The sequence below is a fragment of the Pholcus phalangioides genome, unplaced genomic scaffold, assembly GCF_987345545.1.
Source record: "Pholcus phalangioides strain wild (caught in Gottingen) unplaced genomic scaffold, Ppha-v1.0 ptg000004l_1, whole genome shotgun sequence".
Taxonomy (NCBI): Eukaryota; Metazoa; Arthropoda; class Arachnida; order Araneae; family Pholcidae; genus Pholcus; species Pholcus phalangioides.
The window spans coordinates 10,393,697-10,418,052 of NW_028301597.1; the positions used below are offsets into that span (position 1 = coordinate 10,393,697).

General features: G+C 39.4%; 1 protein-coding gene across 6 annotated transcripts in view; it reads right to left on the reverse strand.

The window, feature by feature from the left end:
• The window catches only part of LOC149086525 (nucleolar MIF4G domain-containing protein 1), a 321,899-nt gene that overhangs the window by 276,414 nt on the left and 21,129 nt on the right, over positions 1-24,356 (reverse strand). For 2 of the 6 annotated variants that reach the window (XM_089255991.1, XM_089255994.1), the window contains exon 2: positions 6,878-7,050. The exons of the other annotated variants lie outside the window; for them this stretch is intronic. In XM_089255991.1, coding sequence (XP_089112117.1) covers positions 6,878-6,898 — 21 coding nt within the window. In that variant the 5' untranslated portion in view covers positions 6,899-7,050. The remainder of the gene's footprint in view (positions 1-6,877; positions 7,051-24,356) is intronic. 6 annotated transcript variants of the gene reach the window in all.

Consider the following 24,356-nt stretch of genomic DNA (forward strand, 5'->3'; position numbering starts at 1 on the left):
TTGATCAACTCCAGGGGGCCTCTCAGTTGAGGGCTGGACCTACTCCAACGGGGGCCTCTTGGTTGAGGGCCGGATCTCCAAGATGTTACGTTACTGCATGTAGCCTTGACGAGGCCAGCTGCTATGTTATTTTCCGTCCAACATCAGCAATGAAGTATTTTCAACTATTAAGATAAAATAATCTTTTCGGTTCCGGACCTGCCGGGAAACAAATTTAGACACTTAATCCAAGGGCGTAGCCAGGGGAGGGACTTGGGGGTCTGGTCCCCCCCCCCCCCCGAAATGTGAGAAAATGACTGAAAAAAAGGAAAAAGATGGCCAAATCCATTGTTCTGTCACTTTGGTCCCCCCCCCCCGAAATGAAAGTGGTCCCCCCCCCCCCGAACGAAATTTCTGGCTACGCCCCTGACTTAATCTATTTCATTTTGAATAACTATTGGCTCATTTTCCTAGCCTAAGGCCAAATGAAGTGGTAGCAAGACGGAGTACCGTCCAACTAGAGGGTTTCAGTTGAATGAACACAATAAAGGAAAAACTTCTGACAGCACGTGTCTAACCAAGCAATCGGCTTCAAGGTCACCTCATTTGCATGCGACCGCAGGCGGACATCATCACGATCGGCCTTGATCGTCACCATACGACCAGCGCTGCTGATGAATAGCAACAAAAAGCAAGCATACACGTTTTTATGTGACTGCAACTGCAGACTTTTACGCCAGGGGCCCATCGGCACATTACAGACTGTTTTTTTATATCGGTGGTTTCAGACTGAGAAGCGGCCAGCTAGGCGGTTTGGGTTAATAAAATATAGGGTCTTAATGAAATCGGGAAAGCGAGTGAATTCAGAAAATAAAAACATTTGCTAAGAAATCAATTATTTCAATCCTTCGAAACTTTTAGAGCATAATGAAGATGCTAATGCATATGCACATACAGACATGCCAACATTCGCATGGAGCAACTCAGGGCTGAATGTGAAGCTTCATCCCGATTAGAGGGGAGGAACAACCCCTCCAACCACAATAGAAAAAACTCAATTTTTTTCAAATTTTTAAAAACTTTTAAAATTAAAGATTGACATATAAAACCCCATAGGAACTGGACCCTAAGGGCTCAGCTCAAATCACATAAGCCGCCCCCCACAAAAGCATACGTGGCTACAGGCTGTTTCTCAAACAGGGACGACAGGAAAAAAGTCCACCTTCTGCTAATAATTTTTTTTAATTGGGGGGGATATCATCACTCTATCCCCACCCATGCCTTCAACCAACTTTGTGAGGTCACCTAAGCCCTCAGTAGATCACGAATATACAATGTAATCCATCCCAGCATATACCCTTGAGGGTCCTATATATGGATCTCTGGAAACCATTGACACTCCCCGTTTTATAAACCCCCTTCCCATGTTTTTGTTGTATCTGAGTTCCTTCGGCACCTGCAACAAAACTTCCCACAACAAGATCCACGGGCGCGCTAGCGCAAGTTGAAAACGTGTCCTGCAAATGCAAAACTACTAGACACACTATTGATCAATATTAAGTCATGTGCACAGCCAAGTTGCATTGCCAAACGCTGCAATGCATAGCAATAGTGAGCTTAAAACAGAGCAAAAGAGCCGAACATCAAATGGAATGAAATGTAAGTGATCAAGCAGTTTGTTTGATCGACACCAACTGTCAGAATCAGCAGTGTGCTGGCAGAAACATGCATCGTCAGACAAGGATGTGCATCAGAAGAAAACAGTCTTAATAGAACGTGCACAAACAAGCCCATTTCTTTACTGATTGCATTACAGTGCACAGATAAAACTTATCGGCACAGGTAAAACAAAAAATTTAAAGAAATGTTTCTTATACACGAGAGCCAAAATCGTCGTGTAAAGGTAAAAACATAGCCTGGCCGATTTTCCAATTCGAACAGTAAATGCCCCATTCACCTGTGCAGGGAAGCAAAGTAAGGGGCTGACATGGTTCCAGCCCAGAGATCTGAATTCACAATTTTTTTTCCCACTATCAATTACAAACACTATATAACAATTAATCACACTATATGGGGGACTCGTGACAAATCTGGCCAAGATCTCAGCCTAGGGGCCCCCTGCCGCTGCAGTGGTCGAGTGGTCATAGTGACGGACTCGCATCGCGAGGATCCGGGTTCGAATCCCACCGGTGCCACAGTGGTGGTCGGCTGAAGTTGGTTTTCTGTGGTTTACAACTTCAAGGCGCGAATGCGAGCCGATCTCCCCGTTAAAAAGTCTCGCCACAAAGAGCAACAGGCCTACAACGTTACAAATATTCAATCATTACACTTCTCCCACAATTTGAAGTATAGATGGCAGCACTGAAATATCAAAAGCAATACTAGCTACACACTCAGACTGTTAGGGGCACTCACTTTGTCCCAGACTCTGCTACGTAGCTGGGCTGGAAGAGATCTCGGCAACGGGATAAGTCCGGTGGCAAAGCCCCTGGCGTTCATTCATTCAGCCTAGGGGCCCTACTGCAGGATGTGGCTCTCAACCTTTGGAATCCCGCATCACAGTTGATTTTTATCTCGATCGCCTGGCCATACACATGATTAATGGGAAACAAATGGGTAAAAATGAAATAGTAAAACAAACCACTGCCAGGTTTGGATGATGTTGGGATCAGGGCCGTCATTCCAACTTTTTCCAGGGGGCAAAGCACATGTACTCTATGTATGTGTATATATTTGTGCATATATACATACCATTTCCCCCTGCCCCCCCCCAAATGATGGACCTGATTTATCAAGATATTTCAAGGGGTTCTATATATATAGCCAAATTAATTACAGTGGAGCCTGATTGGAGCCTGTGGAATAAGAGATATGATTTTCAGGTCATTGTTATCAGACATAATCTTATAAGAGGAATACCACAGTGTTTCTAAAAGTGTGCATCACAACTCCTAGGAGCGTCGTGGCAAGCTGAAAATATTGATTAGATTTGTGCTTCTATATGTGCTTTGAAGTGGTTCTTTTATATGGGAAAATAACTACCAAAGTTTTAGGGGAGCTGCAGATGAACTATGAATTACCCAAGAGAGGCAGCTGACAAAACAAAACCATTGGAATACGGTGACAAGCTTGTGATTTTTAACTGACAACAAAGCATGACGATAGAGCAAATAACAAGCGTCTAATATCAGACTATGAAAAATGTGAATACAAAGAGAAATATGTGAAATCCGTCCTTTGGAAGGGTTCCGAGTTGGCTAGTAGGGCCGTCATGATTTTTCCTTGGAGTAAGAGGGGAAAAGTAAACATCACAAAGGACCCAGTCTAGTGCAGTCTCTCAACAACAGGGTCCCAACCAGGCCCGTCATTTAGGGGGGCAGGGGGGGGGGGACATTTCCCTGGCTTTTGAAAACTCTAAAAATGGTATATACAAATATATATACAAACATTGAGTACATGTGCTAGCCCCCCACCTCCTCGGAAAAAGTTGAAATGACGGCCCTGAATGGTTCTTTTAAACAGGTTCAAAATGAACTAGAAATTTTTTGATTAAATTTACCAAACACCAAAGAAATTCAGCCAAGCTGTGGCGTAATTTCGTTTTTGAACTTTCTAAATATTTTGATGAGTGGGTGGAAGGTTTGCAAGTGACTGATTTTGATGGGTTAAAAAAATTGATGGTCACAGATCAAATAAAAAGGTGTGTTCCACCGAAAATAAGAGCATTATATTGATGAGTGGACGAAAATCATCACTCCCTATGAATTGGCCAAAAAATTTGATGAAAAATTAGAGAATGTTAGAGAAGGGTCGAAAAACCCTCAAGACAAAAAGTATAACAATAATAGATGGCACTATGAATTTAAAAAAAGTTCCCTAATAAATCTGCCAACTACAAGAAAAAAGATCTACAAAAACAAGAACATAGAGAATTTGAGAAACGTAGGTCCCTTAAATGCTATCAATGTGGTTTGTCATCGCATTTAGGTCTGAATTGCCCAAAATTGAAGCGGACATCAGACAGTACAGTTAATTATGTTAATGATGGGTCAAAGGACGTTTTAGATTCATATACGACCCTGGGTAGAGTAAATGGAATTAATATGAAAATTTTGAGGGATTCAGGGGCCACAATAGATTTGGTTTGTCAGAAGCTTATCACTCCTGATATGTTGAAAGATTAAAATATGGCTTAAAACGCTGTTAGATCCTGATCCTAAAGAGCTCTTGTCAAAGCAGCAGTCATTAGAAATGAATTAGATCGGACGGTATCTCTTAAAAAACAGTATATCGGAATTATTGGAAGCGTGTGAGAAGCCTTGTCTTTTGTCCCCAGAGGAGTTTAATGCCATAAAAAACAAGGGCTCAAGCAAAATCAAGTTTAATAATGGGATAACCCAAGAAGAGAAAAATGTTGAAGTTCCCAGGGAGAGTTGTTTAGGAGCACAAAAAAATGAAAAGGCAGGTGATGATCGTCTGTTATCAGATATTGTTATTGACGAAAGTGATGATCTTCAATTGCCAGAAATCAGTGAAGGGGCTGAAGAATTGTCATTGTTGAGGGTTAGTTCTAAGGAAACTATCTAAAATGCAACAGGACTGTCAATCCTTAGTTAAGGCACTTTGCCATGAAAACACTTTGGCTCATGTAGGCGTTACAAAATCAAAAGACAGGCTTTTGAGATATTTCTTTTGGCCTGGGTGTTATAAAGATATGGAGGAATATGTGCATACGTGTGACCAATGTCAACGAGCAGGAAAGCCTAACGAAAAGGCACCTCTCAAATTGGTTCCTATTATTCAGGAAGTATTTTCAAAAATTAACAGATGCTTGTGGACCTCTTTCAGAGACTCCAACCAACTGGGAAATGGTACATCATTACAGCCACGTGTCTTTCTCACATTTCCATATCTTTTTGCCAAAGTTAAATTCCATATAAGCAACCAATAAAATTCAGATTTGGGACAGGTGTAACATGTGGGAAAGGGAGCTACAACAATGCTGCAGGAAAAATGTTTTTGAAGTGCTGTACTCTCACTCATTGAAGGCGGCAGCATTATCATTAACCACCACCATAAGGTTCTTGACTTTATCAACAATAAAACTTCTCACATTTGCAAATATGATTTCGAAAACCTTCACCAGCATACCACACAATAAACTCAGACATATATTTTCATTTCTTTCAAAAATACGAAGGTTCCCTTAAATTTAATTTCACACACTGGAAAAACCTTGTTAACTTCTGCATTCTTGAAATCTTTCTTTACAATGGAATGCATATCCACACAAGCAGATTAAAGGAATATCTGACATGAATGTCGCTCTCCACTTGTTAATACAAGATATACAGAAGACTGGATGTTGTGAAGATATTTATTATTTGAGATGTTAATTTTTTTAAGGAAAATATCTGTGTCTTCTGTATATCTTGTATTAACAAGTGGAGAGCGACATTCATGTCATATATATAGCCCTCTGGTGGCTCGTCGTCCATGAGCTATTAGCTGATCGGTTTCACCGTCCATTGCACGGTTCCGTTCGGCATATATACGCTCTAGCAAAGGAAAATCTCTATCTCCTCTGTAGCTTAGTGGTCAGAGCACTCGTCCGGCAATCGAGGGACCCGGGTTCGACTCCCGGTAGAGGCAGAGGTGAGTTTTTTCCTTCCTTAAAAAATTAACATCTCAAATAATAAATATCTTCACAACATCCAGTCTTCTGTATATCTTGTATAAGGGAATATCATTGGGACCTGATACTGCATAGGTTCTATATTTCACTGTCATAAAATTCAGTTTCTTATTTCTTAAAATAATTCTTTTTTGTGCGTGTATATATACATATAAATATATCATTTTTATAATTGTACCAGAGTTGGAAAGTTTTTGCCACAGTGGAGAAAAACGTGGTTAAAATCCAAACACCGGCAAAAATTCATAGAATAAAAAAATTAGATTTACCTGTTTTGAATTTTATGAATAAATAGTTATAAAGGTTTACGCTTTTTAATTTTTGATAACAAATCTAGATGCATATTTTATTAGGATTATAGATGTGAGGTGAGAATCAGAATATTCTCCTTTATGTAAAAATTGGAGAATAAACGAGAATATTCATTTTTCTTTTAAATAATTTAAATTTTTTTACTAATTTTGTTGATATAGTGAAATCATAGGCGGAGATAGACTTGCAGGCCTAGAAGTGAAAATTTGAAAAAAAGAGTAGGAAAAATAGGAAAACCATTGACAAAAAAAGGAGGAAAAAAAACTGAATTCCCAAATTATCGTGGCATTTAAAAATGTGCCATTGAGATTCACACCTTATATATTTTAATTATAGTACTATCTATTGATATTTCAAGAAACTCAAGTGCTAACAAATTTAAAAATCTTTCATTTCCACAGAATGTGGAATCAAAAATAATGTAAACAGCAAAACTAAAAAGAAATTAATAAAATTTCTACCGTTACTTTAAAAGTCCAATTAATGATCGTGATCCATTTTTTCCCGTGCTTTTCAGAGAAAGAAAAAAACCTGTCTAGGTGCCATAGAAATGTAGCACATGCATGCATAACCCATTGCCCACGGGCCGAATGTGGCCCCGGAGTCATCTGTTGAGGCTTCAAACCTAATTTTGCAAAAAATGAACAAAGCGACACATTTCCAGATCATTCAAGAGAACCTGCAGCAAAGTTTCAGGTCATTCAAGTGGCTCATGTCACAGTTCCAGATTAATCAAGTTACCCAAGCTGCTGTTCCACTTCATTTAAGTGACCTGTGGCACATTCCTAGATCACTAGAGTAACCTGCGATATTGTTCATCTACACTCATGTCCATAAATTAAGGATAATTCAGAATCACATGGAAATCTAAATCTAAAGTAAAAATTTCACCTGTAGAATTATCACACACATCTCCAAGAATGATATGCAAATTTCAGGAAGCCACCAGATGATGCCGATAGTACGTCACAATGACAAGAGTGTAAGAGGGGGGTATATAAGGAGGATGGTACTGGGCCCAGTTGCTAACATCTCCAAAGGTGCAGTTAGTGGCGATGGTCGCTCTGGTAAAATAAATGGCATATACATAAAATTTTCTGATAGACTCGAAGCTAAACAGAATCATTTTCAAATATAGAACAAATTTTTAAGTTATCTGACTTAGCTCAATATGGCTTCCAATTAGAATTCATAAACATTAATCCATTATTTATTTGAATTTTCAAAACGAGTATACTAGATCAGTGTTTTCTCAACCTATGGTCCATGACGATGTGCAAGTCAGACTTGATAATTTCGAATCTAACTGAATGAAAAACTATTCAACACTTGTAATATTGATATTAGTAATGTATCCGTATGAATTCAAATAAAAATTAGACCTTCATACTTCAGGTAACCATATTATATGGTCTGTCTTTCTCTCGGGCATCCGCTGTTGCAAATTCTACAACAGGAAATAATGAGATTCATCCAGGGCCCCCAAAATGAAACCTGTAAACATGGGCCCCCGACTTGGAAGCTTGTCAGTCATATCCCGCTGCGAGTGCCATGAAACATTTTCATTTGTATTCGTTTTACCAACGAATAAAATCCAGGGCCCCCAACCAATTACCCGGGACACCAAATCGCATACTTTCAGTGGGGCCCCAGACTGGCTTTATTTCGGGCTTCCGCTGTTGCAAATTCTACAACAGAAAAGAATGAGATTCATCCAGGGCCCCCAAAATGAAACCTGTAAACATGGGGCCCCGACTTGGAAGCTTGTCGGTCATCCCCCGGTGCGAATAACATGAAAAATTTTCATTTGTATTTATTTTACCGACGAATAAAATCCAGGACCACCCACGCAACTACCCGTGACCGAATTCGCAAATTTTTGAGCCCCCAGACTGGATATATCTTGTTCTTGTGCTTCCGCTATCGCAAATTTTTCAACGTTAAAGCAGCAAGAAAACAATGAGATCCATCAAGGGCCCCTGGAAATGAAAACTTTTAACTTTCCCATGAAGGTATACGTACAATCCCCCCAGGGTACCCCGACCCTGTGTGTTGGGAGCACTGTTGTTATATGTATATTATACATATACATACCCTGCTGTCAGGGTTACCTATTTTAGCGCGAAAAAAAGTCGCCACGTTAGCACTGACTCCTCCCGTAATTTTCAACGAACAAAAACAAAGAATTTGCCCCCACCCGGGGCACCCGATTTACCATGGCCGTAATACAATTCTGAAGGGGAAACGCAATTTTACTGCTTCTTGACTGCGAAATTCGATAATTTTGCAAAGGAATTTTTATTGGCTTTTCTGAAATATACCATTCCATCAAAAACGCCGTCCGAGGTATTGGCCCCCCCCCCCGCTCCCAGTTTTAGATCTGATCACGGTATGTAGCAACCTGGGTCGCAAGTACGAATGAAAATTTACTATCGGCCGGGGCCGGTATCCACTCTTTTTAACAGAAAAAGAGTAAACTCAGCACCTTTCCTCGTTCAATACCTGTGGAACCAGACCCCCGCCCTCTCCTATTGCTGTCATAATAGCGACTCCAGACAAAAACGTTTTAATAACTTCCGAGGTCTAAAAATGGGATTTTTTTACACAACACCAAGAATGGAGCGCAAGATGTCGATATTAAGTCAACAATCAGTATCGTGAAGATGCTCTAAATTAAGTGTCAGCCAGAAGCGGATAAAGTCAGTTGACGGCCCGGGCATAAAAAAAAATTAATATTAGGCCCTTTAAATTAGGAAAAAAATGTAAAGTAGGGGCCAAAGGCGCGCTCGGTGTGCCCACCGTTAAATCCGCCTCTATTTACGGCTCGAATGCATTAACTGAGTTTTTATCAGATTGATGACCAATTTTCATCTGATTTGGAAACCCTTGTGTTAAACTAAATGTTGAATTGCAGGATTCTGTGATCTTTTCATAAATAGTTCTCCTTTTTGATCACGAATTTTATTTGTAGATAGAGATCGCGATTTTCAATCGGATAATTTTTTTTATTGTAAGTAAATTCAAAATACCTGCGAGCTTCTTTAACCTTGGCCAGCTACAAGAGTATTCTCCAAAGCGTATTAATACGCTTAATACGTATTAATAATACGCGTCTTTAATACGCGCTTTGGTATTCTCCCGCTGCGCGTAAGTTAGCTTCTGCACAGGCTCTCTTAAATCGTCATTTCAAATAACATTTAAAAAAATTAACAAAAGTAACGATAGAACAAACAACAAATGTAACTTTCTCGATGCTCCAAGAAAGGAATTCGGCCCTTAGGACTAAAACTTTTCAAAACAAATAAAATAAAGGATCAATTTTAAAATAAGATGAAAATAAAAGAACGAGTGAGCACGTGGGGAAATAAGAATGAATGGTAGTGGGGGGAAATTATTTGTTGTAAGTATACGCCTTTTATGCTAGCTTTTTTTCCGACCGGGTTTTCCATAAAACGACGATTATTTAACCAAGGAGCTTTCTTTCCAAGCGCTTTGAAATCAAGTTATGCTGACGTAACACGGTATGCTACCGGGAAGATAAGACGCCTTTGATCGTAGTTCAATGAAGGGAGGGAGGAAAATAGCGATATTGAACCGGTCAAGTGTTCCTCCTTGAAGAAAAAAAAAAACACTGACAATAGAAAAGCGCCCGAGACCGATGTTTTTTTGCTAAAAAAGTGGAAAAAGTGACCTGGGCCTGAAAATACGTAATAAAAGTGACCAGTTTCTAAAAAAGTGACTTTTAGGGAAAAAAGTGACCCGTGCCGAGCCCTGCATATATCATCAAGGAAAATGTGGTATATTGTGGTAGTTCATATGGAGGTTTGCTCATCACAGCAAAAAATGCAATTTACGATAAATTTGCTAATTATTGCTAAAATTGCAGAAGAGTAGAGAAATAAAGAACTTCAGTAAATCACAGTAAACAAAAATGTATTTATGAAAAAATCCATTGTGAACATGGAACCATATTTTATTCAGAAAGCTATGGGAAACTTATTTATTTATTTATGCAATATTGTTGGCCTTTCGAAGGCCTATACAAGAGGACTCAGTGGATTTACACATAGATGTTTTGTAACATTCTGCAAGAAATTGGAGATCGTAGGGAATTAACACTAGTGGAAGGGAGCTTGTTCCATTCAACTATGGTGTTAGGAAAGAAAATGCATTTAAAACAGTCTGCAGAGGCAAATACAGGTTTTAATTTTTTGGGGTGGTGAAGTCTATTAGAAACATAGGAAGGCGTAGTCAGAACACTGGATATATCGAAATTCAGATGACCATGAGTAATCTTAAAAAGCATGGCTAAGAGGGAAATAAGTCCATGAGTAGCAAGTGGGTGGAGATTAAGTTCGAGTTTAAGATTGGAAATGGAACTGCAAGAGGACCAGCAGTCATGAATAAAGCGGGCGGATTTATTTTAAATAGATTCAAGTTTGTCAATATTACAAGAGATGTGGGGGGTCCCAGACCTCAGCTGCATAAGAAAGAACAAGAGAAATACACTCATGTCCATAAATTAAGAAAAATTCAGAATCACACGGAAATCAAAATCTAAAGCAAAAATTTCACCTGTAGAATTGTCACACACATCTGCAAGAATGATATGCAAATTTCAGTAAGCCACCAGATGATGCTGATAGTACGTCACAATGACGAGAGTGTAAGAGGGGGGGGGGTATATAAAGAATGGTGGCAAAGAAGTGAAATTGTTCGCAAGAGTTCTTTAAGGCGCTCAGTGCCATAAGCGAATAGTTATGACACAGAGGACGCATGTGGATGATTTTTTACGTGGTAGAATTATCGGCCGCCTGGAATGTGGGCGTACTCAGATGGAAGTATCCGAGGAACTTGGAATTGCCCAAAGTGTCATCTCTAGGCTTTGGCAACTATTCCAAGATAACGGAAATGTCAGTAGACGTTACAGTACAAGTCGCCCCCGAGTTACAACGCAGAATGAAGACCGGTATTCGGCAGTAACTGCCAAAAGAAGCAGACGGAGCACAGCATCCGACCTGTCTCGTCAGCTATCTGCAGCCACGGGTACTACAGTTTCAAGGCAAACCGTGTACAGACGTAAGTGTATTTGTAAGTGTACCGGGGCTACTTGAGGCAGGCCAATTTAGGCCATGGGTTGAGCACACGCACGCTTTAAAATAAGCGGCCGTTCAAGTGTCAGCAAACTTTTATCCACTTTTGACCCCCCTCCTTGTCAGAAAAAGTCAACAAAACTCTGACCCCCCGTAAGCAAAATTTTGTCAGCGCTCCGTCCTCTACCTCCTAACACATATTGGTGGGATCAGAGACGTCCGGGGGGGGGGGGGATCTGGGTTGTGGGAGCTCGTGGTCCCCCCACAGATGAACAAAAATTTATTTTTTAATGCAAAAAATATTTTTTAAAAGAATTAAAATTTTAAAAGAAAATATCTTTATATGTTATTATAATCAATTTCTGTCAATTTCAATGCTATTTGAAGGGGCTAAGAACTCAAAATTGCTCAAGAAATTCATTGCAACCATACCTCTTAGCCCTTGGTAATCCTTGACAGCGGTAAACATTTGGCCTGTGCGGACCAAATGTGGCCCAGGGGTTATGATGTGGTCTGTCCTTCTCAAACCTAATTTTGTAAAAATGAACCAAGTGGCACATTTACAGATTGCTTAAGCGACCCGCCACACAATTCCAGACCATTCACGCGATGTGTGGCACATTTAGAGATTCCTTGAGTGACATGTGACACAGTTTTAAAGCATTGATGTGGCCACCAGTATGGTTCTACATCACTCAAGTTATCCGCGGCACATTCCCAGATTACTTAAGTGATCCGCGGCATAATCACTTGTATGACGCGCGGCACAGGTCCAAAGCACTTAAGCGGCCTGCGGCATATTTCCAGATCACTTGGATCCACTAAGTATTTAGAGACCACTAAAGTGGCTCTGTAGGGGACTCAATAGGGGGAATGTTAGTTCAGGTACCCACAAACTAGTGAAAAGTTTTATTCGTTTTTCGCGCACCCCGTAAGATGCCATCAAGAATATTTGATATATTTATAAAGGATGGTTGATGATGGCATCATCCAAACCCTCCCCCACCCCTCATCAAAAGTCAGCAAATCGGAAATCCCCCATCGATGCTAACGTAATACTTGAATAACCCCTAACATAAAGATACCCAAAAGTTATTTTCTGAAGGTTATTAAAAGTAGGTTCCGTCTTCCCCCCCCCCCTTCCTGTAAAACCAGACGTGGCTCGGGCTGTGTCACCTAAAGCCGGGTTTTCCTAGGAGCAGGTTTCCCGTTCCGCGCGCAACGTGATTCGCCCAGCGCGACACGCCGTCCACTCACCAGAAAAGCAGCACGACTGGTTTCCTACAGAGCGCAATACACCTGACGACAGCGCTTTCGTCGGGCGTGATTGGCCGACTGCTTCTGGAGGAATCAAATGCGTCGTGCGCCGCGGTTTTGCCGATATTCTCTTCACTCTTGTGTGTTTTCTTTTCCTTCCCTTCAAACCGGAGCATGCAGACGACGGAGTAGCTGATTCCAAAGCCATATACTTTATATAGCCACCCTGATCTGATGCGTCTCGCTACGAAAACACAAACGCGTAGCGTGATTATCTAACACGTTTCTGTCGGAGCGAAATAGTCTAATTCGGTTCAGCTGCGCAACAAACCTATTCCTAGAAGCAGGTTTTCTGTGCTGCACAACGTGAACCACCCAGCGCGACACGCCGTCCATTCACCAGTAAGAAAAGCAGTACGACTGTTTTCCTACAGTGCGCAATACAGCTCACGACAGCGCTTTACATCGGGCGTGATTGGCGGACTGCTTCTGGAAGAGTTAAGCGTCGTGTGCCGCGCGTTTCAGCGATCTTTTTATTTTCGTGTGTGTTGTTCTATTTCACTTCCCTTCAAAGATAGAATAGCTGACAGGGTCATACTACACTGAAGAGCCAAAAAAACTGGTACACCTGCCTAATATTGTGTAGGGCCCCTGCGAGCCCGCAAAAGTTCCGCAACACGACGTGGCATGGACTCGACTAATGTCTGAAGTAGTGCTGGAAGTAATTGACACCATGAATCTTGCAGGGCTGTCCATAAATCCGTAGGAGTAAGAGGGGGTGGAGATCTCTTCTGAACAGCACGTTGCAAGGCATCCCAGATATGTTCAATAATGTTCATGTCTGGGGATTTAGGTGGCCAGTGGAAGTGTCTGAAGTCATAAGAGTGTTCCTGGAGCCACTTTGTAGCAATTCTGGACGTGTGGGGTGTCGCATTGTCCTGCTGAAATTGTCCAAGTCCGTCGGAATGCACAATGGACATGAATGGGTGCAGGTGATCAGACAGGATGCTTACGTACCTGTCAGAGTCGTATCTAGACGTATCAGGGGTCCCATATCACGCCAACTGCACACGCTCCATACCATCACAGAGCCTCCACCAGCTTGAACAGTCCCCTGTTGACATGTAGGGTCCATGGATTCATGAGGTTGTCTCCATACCCGTACACGTCCATCAGCTCGAAGCAATTGAAACCGAGACTCATCAGACCAGGCAACATGTTTCCAGTCCTCAACAGTCCAATGTCTGTGTTGTCAGGCCCAGGCGAGACATAAAGCTTTGTGTCGTGCAGTCATCAAGGGTACACGAGTGGGCCTTAGGCTCCGAAAGCCCATATCGATGATGTTTCGTTGAATGGTTCGCACGCTGACACTTGTTGATGGCCCAGCATTGAAATCTGCAGCAATTTGCGGAAGGGTTGCACGTCTGTCACGTTTAATGATTCTCGTCAGTCGTCGTTCTTGCATGATCTTCTTCCGGCCGCAGCGATGTCGTAGATTTAATTTTTTTTACCGGATTCCCGATATTCACGGTACACCCGTGAAACGGTCGTACGTGAAAATCCAAATTTCATCGCTACCTCGGAGATGCTATGTCCCATCTCTCGTGCGCCGACTATAACACCACGTTCAAACTCACTTAAATCTCGATAACCTGCCATTGTAGCAGCAGTAACCGATCTAACAACTATGCCAGACACTTGTGTTATATAGGCGTTGCGACCACAGCGCCGTACTCTGATTGGTTCCATATCTCTTTATTTGCATACGTATGCCTGTACAAGTTTTTTTGGCTCTTCAGTTTATATAGCCGTCCTAGAACTCCTTAATACACTGTATATGAAGTCGTCTTAAGTCATCCTGAGCTGATGCGCCACGCTTGGAAACACGTGATTATGTAATACATTTCTGCCGATGCGAAATGATCCAGTTCGGTTCACGCGGTGCAAAAAGCCTACTCCTAGGAAAACCTGGCTTCAGGGATGAACGCTCGTTACGGGATCCCAAGAGAGAAACCTATGGTCTCTCATAAAATCTCGCGTGGGGATGGATAGAGACTGTTCTTCCCTCCTTTTTATCCTGGATAGCCGTTCGAGTATCCAGGCCATTCTAAACCCGCTCTCTGAAAACACAATGGCGAGAAAGATAAGGAGTATACTTGTATCTCACCCATCAATACGCATCTCCTGGGGGTGAACTATCTCTGCGGTCCTTGGCCGAAAAAAAGTAGTTAAGCCCCGATTTGTCCTTAGATGGCCAGTAGTTCGACTTTTCGATACTATCTCTAAGCTAAGGACTTTTTTTCTAGTAGTTACTTAGGACCGCTGCTAAGGACTGCCTAGCACCAGTCCTAAAGCAGCAAGAAAAGTAGTTCAGGGCGGCCATCTTGGAAAAGAGGAAATTTCGTCTCTGGCCGCGAGTTCTCGCTGTGATATTTAGTGATGAAATATTCTGGTTTTTTTTCGAATCAAACAATTTTTTACGATAATAATGACAGACATAACTTAGATTATATCTTCGATGTCATCAAAGTTGAAGTGATTCATCGTTATATCCTGCAAAACTAGATGTTGACATCGGCGATCGAAGCCACGACGAAGTGCTAGCATGTTCATTACTGAGGTAAGAATTATTTTATTGCTATCGAACTATATAAGAAGAGTGTTTAGAAATATTCTTAATATTTTTTTGCTCGGTAAATGCGTTATTTAAAAATATAAATGGGCAATGTCACGCAATCAATAGGGCAGTGGATCCCACTTGGTAATGCTGAAAAATATCAAACAGCCCATGTATACTTTGGATTGTACTGCAAATATTTACATGGCAAATGAAACATAAATCTGCAATTACGATAATATCAGATTGAAATTTTACATTCTATGTTTTTTGCCGTATTAATTTTTTTCAATGAAAAATTATGTCTAAATAAATTGAGCATGTGTGTAAATAAATAATTTGAATATTGTTGGCACAATAAAAATTGTGCTTGGATGACTATGCTATGAATAATCACCTATAAATAAGGAAATTGAAAATTTGTGTTTTAGATCAACCTCCCTTCAATGCACAAAGTAACTAATAAGCTACAATTCATTGATAATAAATTACAGCACCTAAATGACAAAAAATTTATTTATTTTTTTGTGATGAGTAATGGTGAAATTGAAATAAAGCATGGTAAAAATTGGCAGTAATGTTGAATATTAATTTTTGTAAAACTCGTGCACTAAAGGATTTAAATATAGATTTGATATTTTAAACTGTTCAAATGAACAATATTGTAATACTTAGTGGAAGTTAAATTTTGAGAAAAGAAATCATGTGCCACTTCCTGAAAAATTGCACTCTGTAACTCGCTCTGAGAAGAGGAATACTTAATAAGGAATCATTATATTGTTTTGTTGATATGAAAAATGAAATTCGTACAATGGGACTAAAAAACAAAGTTTTAATTTCAGGCACAGTTTTTAGTGTTGAGGTATATATATTATAATGAAAGGAAGCAGATTAGTGTTTGAAACATATTACTACTTCAGTATTTGGGTTATGGCCTTGCTGTATGTGTTCAAATTTAATTTTTTGTCAAAAATTGTTTTTGATTTTGTGTGTATGGGTAAAAACAGAAAACAAATTTCCACGTCGAATATTTAAGAAACTTTAAAATATAACATTTTGAGATGTTATGGAAGTGAAACTTTTAACAAGCATTTATTTTTTAACAATGTTGTTGGAAACGCCTAACTTTTTATCTTTTGCTCCCAACACAAGATGGAGTTGTCAACTTTCGCTTTTCTTTTCTTGTGTATTTCTTATTATTATTATGTCTCTTTCCCTCTCGAAGGGGAGAAATGTGAAAGTGTATGTAACAACCCTCCAGTGGGAGGTTGTCTTATGTAATCCCCCAGCGTTTTTCAGTCACGCATTATTGAATCGCCCTTCTCACAGAATTAAAATTTGTTGAGTTTAAAAACACAGGTGTGTGTTTGAGTTCATGGTAGTGACCATGGTTTTTGGTCCGTCATCGCAGGAGCACCAGTGAACCTATAGATTGATATTTGATTAGTGAATCGAGCATCAGTGAACCTATAGATTGATAGTTGATTAGTGAATCAGCTCAACTTTGGATACTCAACTTTTCTACACAAGAAACTGTAAGTAGAATTTCACCGAATTCATATTTCGATTCGCACGATGGCGAATTTAACTGTGTTGAATCGACGTAAGGGCAACGTCAAGGCCCAAATCACCAGACTTGATAAATTCTTGTCAGATAATGAAAGTGCTAGTGAGGCAGTAATTAAATGCAGAAAGGAAACATTAAACACGACAAAAAACAATTTTGAAATTGAAATATTTTGAAGTTTTAAATGATGATGAGTTCGAAGTTCTAAATGTAGAGCTCTGTGAAATTGAAGAAAAATTTGAGGACACTGAAATCTGTTTGAATTTGTTGAGTTTCGTTCCCAGTAAAATCGAAACTAATGCCTCTAAGCAAAACGTAAAACTGCCAGAAATTCCCCTGCCACAATTTAGTGGTAAATATGAAGAGTGGACCTTGTTCAAAAATCAGTTCAATTATCTGATCACCGAAAATATTAACCTTTCCAATGTACAAAAACTGTATTATTTACAAGCTGCCTTGAAAGGTGAAGCTAGACAAGTTCAAAGCATTGAAGACACCTTCGATTCATTATTCTCTGCACTAGAGAAACGGTTTGAAAACAAACGTTTAATTGTTGATACACATATCAATGCATTAATTTCAATCCCTAAAATCGCCCAAGAGTCGGCTAAAGATTTGAGAGCCTTGCTAAACAACGTTCTAAAGCATCTGAGAACATTAAACATTGCAAATCTTAAGACAGATGCTCTGAGTGAAGTAATATTATCCAATTTAATTCTCAGAAAATTGGACAGAGAAACAAGAAAACAATTCGAAATGACCCTAGAATCTACAGAAATTCCTAGATGGGACAGTTTGATTTCATTTTTGGAAAGCAGATGTCAATTTTTGGAAGGTATCACGCGAACCATTCCCGTCCGTGAGCCTCACAATTCACCTATAAATAAATTGAGGACGTTTGCTGTAAAATCCTATAACTATGGGAAATCATGTCCTGTATGCAAAATAGAACACTCCATCTATAATTGTTTTGAGTTTCATAGGCTAAGCATTAATGAGAGGCAAAATATAGTGAAAAAGAAACACCCGTATTTCAATTGTTTAAATGACTCCCATACAGTAAATGAATGTATGTCCAAGGGCTGTAACATATGTGGTTACAAACATCACACCCTCCTTCACAGAGTTAAAAAAAATGACTTGTTAGAAGACAAAACAAAAAAAGAAGGAAAGTCGTCCCCGCAAGCATCAAACGTACTCCCGCTTGCTGATAAACAATCCGAAGAGATGGGGGAAGTCAGTCACACATCGACCCTCATAAACAGCACCTCGACAAGTGACGAATAACTACATTCTTCTGGCTACAGCGGTAGTATATGTGAGGGATTCACGAGGTTGTTTACAACCATGTAGAGCGCTGTTGGATAGTGCATCGCAGTCAAGCTTTGTCACTACTGAATGCGCAAAGAGACTTGGGCTGAAAAGAAATAAAACTTTCGTCTCTGTGTCTGGGTTGAGCGGCTTACCAGTAAACATAAACCAGAAACTGCATGTGGTAATTTCATCTTCAGATGACAAGTTTAGGCGCTCATTGGAGTTGCTAATAGTTCCGAAAGTGATGGGTTTCAGTCCTTCCAGATATATCAACAAATCTGAAGTTTCCCCTCCAGAGAATATACGGCTAGCAGATCCCGACTTTAATGTTCCGAATAGAATCGACATTTTATTGGGTGCCGAAATATTTTTTGAGATTTTATGCGAACATCGGATTACCATATCTAAAATATCGTTGCAAGAAACTGTTTTTGGTTGGATAGTTTACGGTGCGGTGCAAAACCAAACCGAAAGTAATGTGCGATATTGTCACTTATCGAATGAATTAGAAAATTTAGATAACACCTTGAAAAGATTCTGGGACTTGGAATCCGTAAACGAAAACAAGCTCATTGAAAGTACTGAGACATTTCTTTGTGAAAAGCATTTTTGTGAGACTCATTCCAGAAATGAGGCAGGTAGATATGTAGTGCAACTACCTCTTAAATCAGATCAAACACAATTGGGAGATTCTTTGGCCATGGCTAGTAGAAGATTGAACACAACGTGCAAACGACTAGACAAGGATGGAGATACGAAAAAGCTTTACGTGTCCTTCATGAAGGGGTATGAGGATTTGGGACACATGGAAGAACTCACCTCTGTTGCAGTTGATTACAACACCTACTATATGCCACATCATGGCGTTCACCGACCTGATAGTGTGAGTACAAAACTTCGCGTTGTCTTTGATGCATCCGCCATCTCTTCTTCAGGGGTGTCTCTTAACCATTTGCTCATGAATGGTGGAACTATTCAACAGGATTTATTCTCAATTATGATGAGATTTCGTCAACATAGATATGCTTTCACTGCCGACATTGTAAAAATGTGCCATTGTGATTTGCAGAGAATCGTGTGGAAAGAAAATCTGAACAATCCTGTTAAGGTGTTTAGATTATTGACTGTCACCTACGGTACAACTTTTGCTCCGTATTTAGCTACACGTGTGCTGAAACAACTTGCGCTAGACGAACAATCTCGATTTCCTTATGCGTCCAAGATTGCACTCTCGGACTTTTATGTGGATGACATCTTGTCTGGTGCACATGAGCTACATGACGCTCTAGAGCTTCAGCGTCAATTGATACAGATGCTCCAAACTTGTGGAATGACACTTCACAAAAAGGTGTTCCAATTCGACACTGCTAAACGCCGTCAACCATGGCGAGAATGGATACAGTTTTGATGCCAAGGACAATGTCACTGTGAAAACGTTGGGCTTGGCTTGGAATCCCCAAAAGGACTATTTCACGTTCAAGTTAAGCTCAAACCTATCTTCCGATTACACCAAACGCACCGTTCTCTCGGATATAGCGAGACTGTTTGACCCTTTGGGTTTGCTAGGACCTGTCATAGTTAAGGCCAAAATATTCATGCAGTGTTTGTGGCTGTTGAAATTGGACTGGAATAATACGCTTCCAAAAAAGGAAGCAACCGAATGGTGCAAGTTTATTACTGCCCTGCATGTTGTTAATGATGTATGCATTGATCGTTATTACTTATCTGGTGAAGGTTGCTCAATTGAAATACATGGATTCGCCGATGCTTCTTCTGAGGCTTACGGCGCAGCAGTTTACGTGCGGTGTCTTTCTGAAAATGTGTACAGCGTTAAGCTGTTGTGTAGTAAGTCAAGAGTGGCTCCACTCAAGGTGACTACTATACCTCATTTAGAATTGTGCGCAGCAGTGTTGCTATCCAAGTTGATCAGTAAAGTCGTAGAATCTCTATGGTTAGACCTTAAGAAAATTATTTTGTGGTCAGATTCAAAAATTGTTCTGACATGGATAAACACCTCACCTCATTTGTTGAAAACTTTTGTAGCCAATAGAGTGGCAGTTATTCAGGAAATAACTAGTGGCTATAAGTGGTACCACGTTAGATCCGACGACAATCCAGCAGATCTGGTGTCACGTGGCTTGTCACCTGACAAACTAATTCACAACAAGTTGTGGTGGAGCGGTCCTGATTATTTGAGATCAGAACTTAGTTTTGATTTGGATCCGCCTACGTTGGCAGCAGAGGATGAGACATTTGCTTGTGAATTCAAGAAATCCGTTGAACATTCATTGGTAGCAAGTGTCGATGATGTTATAACACCCATAATAACGAAAGCCAGCAGATACACAGCCATGATTAAAATAGTTGCTTACGTGCTTAGATTTTGTTCTAATGCGAGATCTAAGACAGATAAAAAATCAGGTCCACTCAGTGACCAAGAACTTGACGTGGCAAGAATAAAAATAATTCAGACAGTTCAAAGAGAATTCGGTGAGGAATTGAGGAACTTGAAGCAAGGGGCTCAGGTCCCCACTAAAAGCAAATTGAAAAATCTTAATCCTTTCATCGATCAGAAAGGATTGCTTCGCGTTGGTGGTCGCATAAATGAAGCAGACATTTCGTACAATCAAAAACACCAGATAATTCTATCAGCCAAACACCGACTAACGAGACTGATTTTCGAATACTATCACAGTAAACACCTGCATGTAGGTTCTCAAACCTTACTGCATCTCGTTCGCCAAACTTTTTGGGTTGTTGGTGCAAGAAAAATAGTTCATGAGTGTGTAACATGCTTCCGTGCACAACCGACCACTCTTGAGCAAATAATGGGCAACTTGCCTAAGGAAAGAGTAAACAGAACCTTTCCATTCAACGTTTGTGGAGTAGATTTTTGTGGCCCATTCTACGTAAAATTCAAGGGTCAGAGAAGGGGTCAATTGCATAAAATATATGTTGCTTTATTCGTGTGTTTCGTGACTAAAGCAATCCACCTAGAATTCGTGTCAGATTTGACAGCAGGTGCATTTATTGCATGTCTAAAGAGGTTTTTTGCTAGACATGGAAAATGCTCATCAATATTCAGCGACAATGGCACTAATTTCGTCGGTGCCAACACAGAGTTGAAACGTCTTCATCAGATGGTTGTGAAACCTGATGAATCTGTGGCTAATTTTTTCGCCTTCGAGGAAATCACATGGAATTTCCTACCTCCAAGAGCTCCAAATTTTGGAAGCTTGTGGGAAACTGGTGTCAAGTCCTTCAAGCACCATTTCAAAAGAACTGTTGGGTCTTCCAAACTCACGTTGGAAGAGTTCCAGACTGTTATGACCCAAATTGAAGGAATTTTGAACTCCAGACCACTTACACCTCTATCGCCAGACATCAATGACTTTGAGGTCCTAACACCAGCTCACTTTTTGATTGGACGATCGCTTAACACCGTTGTTGAGCCTGACCTGTGCCACCTTGGTGATAACCGACTATCTCGATGGCAGCTCACAACACGATTCATTCAGACCATCTGGAAGCGTTGGCAGATGGACTACCTAAGTTCGCTCCAGCAACGAAATAAGTGGCACTTCTCAAAATCTAATGTGTAACCAGGTGCCATGGTGATTATCAAGGAGGATAACCTGCCACCGTGTAACTGGTTACTTGGAAGAATCGAAGAAATCGTTCCAGGTCCAGATCACAAGGTTCGCGTTGTTACTGTACGAACTAAAAATGGACTAATCAAACGATCCATAGCAAAAATTTGTTTGCTCCCGCTTCAAGACAAATGAAGTGACTTGGACTTCATGTAATTTATCATCTAGTGTTTGTGTTTATCATATTTAATTGGATATATTTTAGTATTTTCATTTGTGCATTTTAGCTGCATAATTTCATTGCGTATGATAATGATGGTTTTTTTTTAAGCTTTTCAGAATGGATATTAATTTGAATTGACTGTACATATGTTTGTTGCATTTTGAATCAATTACAACGCATGTTTGATTACAGCAGTTATGTGTTTAGATTTGTTTCAGTTAATTTTGATGCCTAAGATAGGATATGCCTACACAAGTAAGATGCATTTATCTTGCAAATGTATTATTACCATTATAGTTATATGCTCATGATTCTTCATAATTACTTTTTCAATATGTATTGTGTACAAGTTTTGATTTCAAGCATTTTTTAATTTCTTTTGTATTGTGTTAAATTGATATTGGTTGTAATTAGCATTACAACGCCGGACGGGATGGAAACGCCTAACTTTTTATCTTTTGCTCCCAACACAAGATGGAGTTGATGTCAACTTTCGCTTTTCTTTTCTTGTGTATTTCTTATTATTATTATGTCTCTTTCCCTCTCGAAGGGGAGAAATGTGAAAGTGTATGTAACAACCCTCCAATGGGAGGTTGTCTTATGTAATCCCCCAGCGTTTTTCAGTCACGCATTATTGAATCGCCCTTCTCACAGAATTAAAATTTGTTGAGTTTAAAAACACAGGTGTGTGTTTGAGTTCATGGTAGTGACCAGTTGTTAGTAAACAGCTGAGAGATTATATATATTGGTGTATATACATTTGTGAGACTTTTCTAACTCCGAAAAATTTTGAGCAAACAAAGGTAATTTTAATTCTTTGTATTTGACTTTGAGCAACAGTTTCCATTATTATTTTCATGTAAAATGAAATATTTCCATGCATGATTTAATGGCATAAATTTTAACAATCATCATTTTCACTGATTTCATTTGTATCAACAACCCTAGTGGAACAAATACAGTCGAACCCTGGTCATACCATGAACTCAAACACACACCTGTGTTTTTAAACTCAACAAATTTTAATTCTTTAAGAAGGGTGATTCAATAATGCACGCAATAACACGCAGGGGACTAACATCAGACAACCTCCCACTGGAGAGTTGTGACATACACTCTTACACATTTCTCCCCTTCGAGAGGGAGAGAGACATAATAATAAGAAGAAATACACAAGAAAAGAAAAGCGAAAGTTGACATCAACTCCATCTTGTGTTGGGAGCAAAAGATAAAAAGTTAGGCGTTTCCAAACCCGATTTAACAACGCCATCCCACCCACAGAATTTTGACGTTGTATCAGATCATAATCATAATAGTGTTTCGGAGAGGCTGTATTACATAAATTCACATGTTTATTAAGTGTTAAATGTTGTATTTCAGTGTCTTATTTATATTGCACCATGAATAAAATAACCTATTTATACACATTCAATTTTAAGTTAAGAATTCATAAAAATTGTAAACTGTACAATCACTTGAATATTTCTCAATATAAAAATATAAAACTCAACAGAAACATACTTCCCTCTGAAATTATTGTAATTTCAGCGACACATTTTATATGTGCAAAAACAAAATAAGCAACGGGGAAAGGTGGCATTGTTTTTAGTCCATACCATATTGGTTTCTCTCGAGAAATATCTTGCTATGAGTAATTATCTTTATAATAATTTTTTCAGATACTATTGAAAGAACAACTCTTTTTGACATAATTGAATTGAGCAAATTAAGATAGATTTCTTAATGGCTACCTGTACCACTCAAAATTTGACCAGTGCAAGTAAAAACATGTATACTGTTGAAAAACCTGTCTTGGCTATATAAACGAGAGGGAGGACATTAAAAAATAACCTATAGAAGCTTTGCTAACTGAAAAGCAATATTAATTCTTTGAAAAACGTGTTATATTTACTGATGAGCAAATTTTGTGAATGGAAATATTAAAACAATATACTTGACGACAAATAATATCATACTTTTTAACTAGCGAGACCATACAACACTGCAAAATTTCTATGTTAATTTAAATAGGGGTTCCCCGATCCACAAGAGGTTGCTAAGGATGTGTTTTAGAGCAAAGCTGAAAGAGTAGAGTGAAAATATATAGTAAGCTGCGTGCCAATAGGTTTTTGCACTTCATCTGTCTGACCAAAATTTTAGGGTAGAAACATGGCTCGAAAAATTGAAAAAGGTGAGGGCCAAATTTTTTGGCAGCCAAACATATTTTTAGAAGAAATAATCCGAAGTAAAAAAAAATTATATTCAACTTTTTCAGCACTTAGTGATGATCTTCACATGTTGGAAGATTCAGACAAACTCCAAATATTTTATGATCTGCATAGAAAATTTTAGGTGTCAGTATGAATTTTTTTTTTTTTTGCAATGTTGGCCCAGCCCCTAGGTAAATACATCTAGACATGAACATGTGCATCTATGTGGAACGCCAGGCCTCCCTTGCAAAACACAGTTTATACATTTTGGATCCTACTGTGATAAAATGGTGGCGAGTCGACTCAATGTCGACTAAGTGCTATTGTGCACGAATTATCTCTACTTATACAACTAAAGACTGTGTTATAATTTGAAATAAAATATAGTACATTTAAATATTGATAAGCATAATAAAAGTGTTTTTTTTTTCTTCCTCTTTTTAATTTCAGGTAAATCAACATTTGAAGATGCAGATGAAAATTTATGAATCTTAAAAAA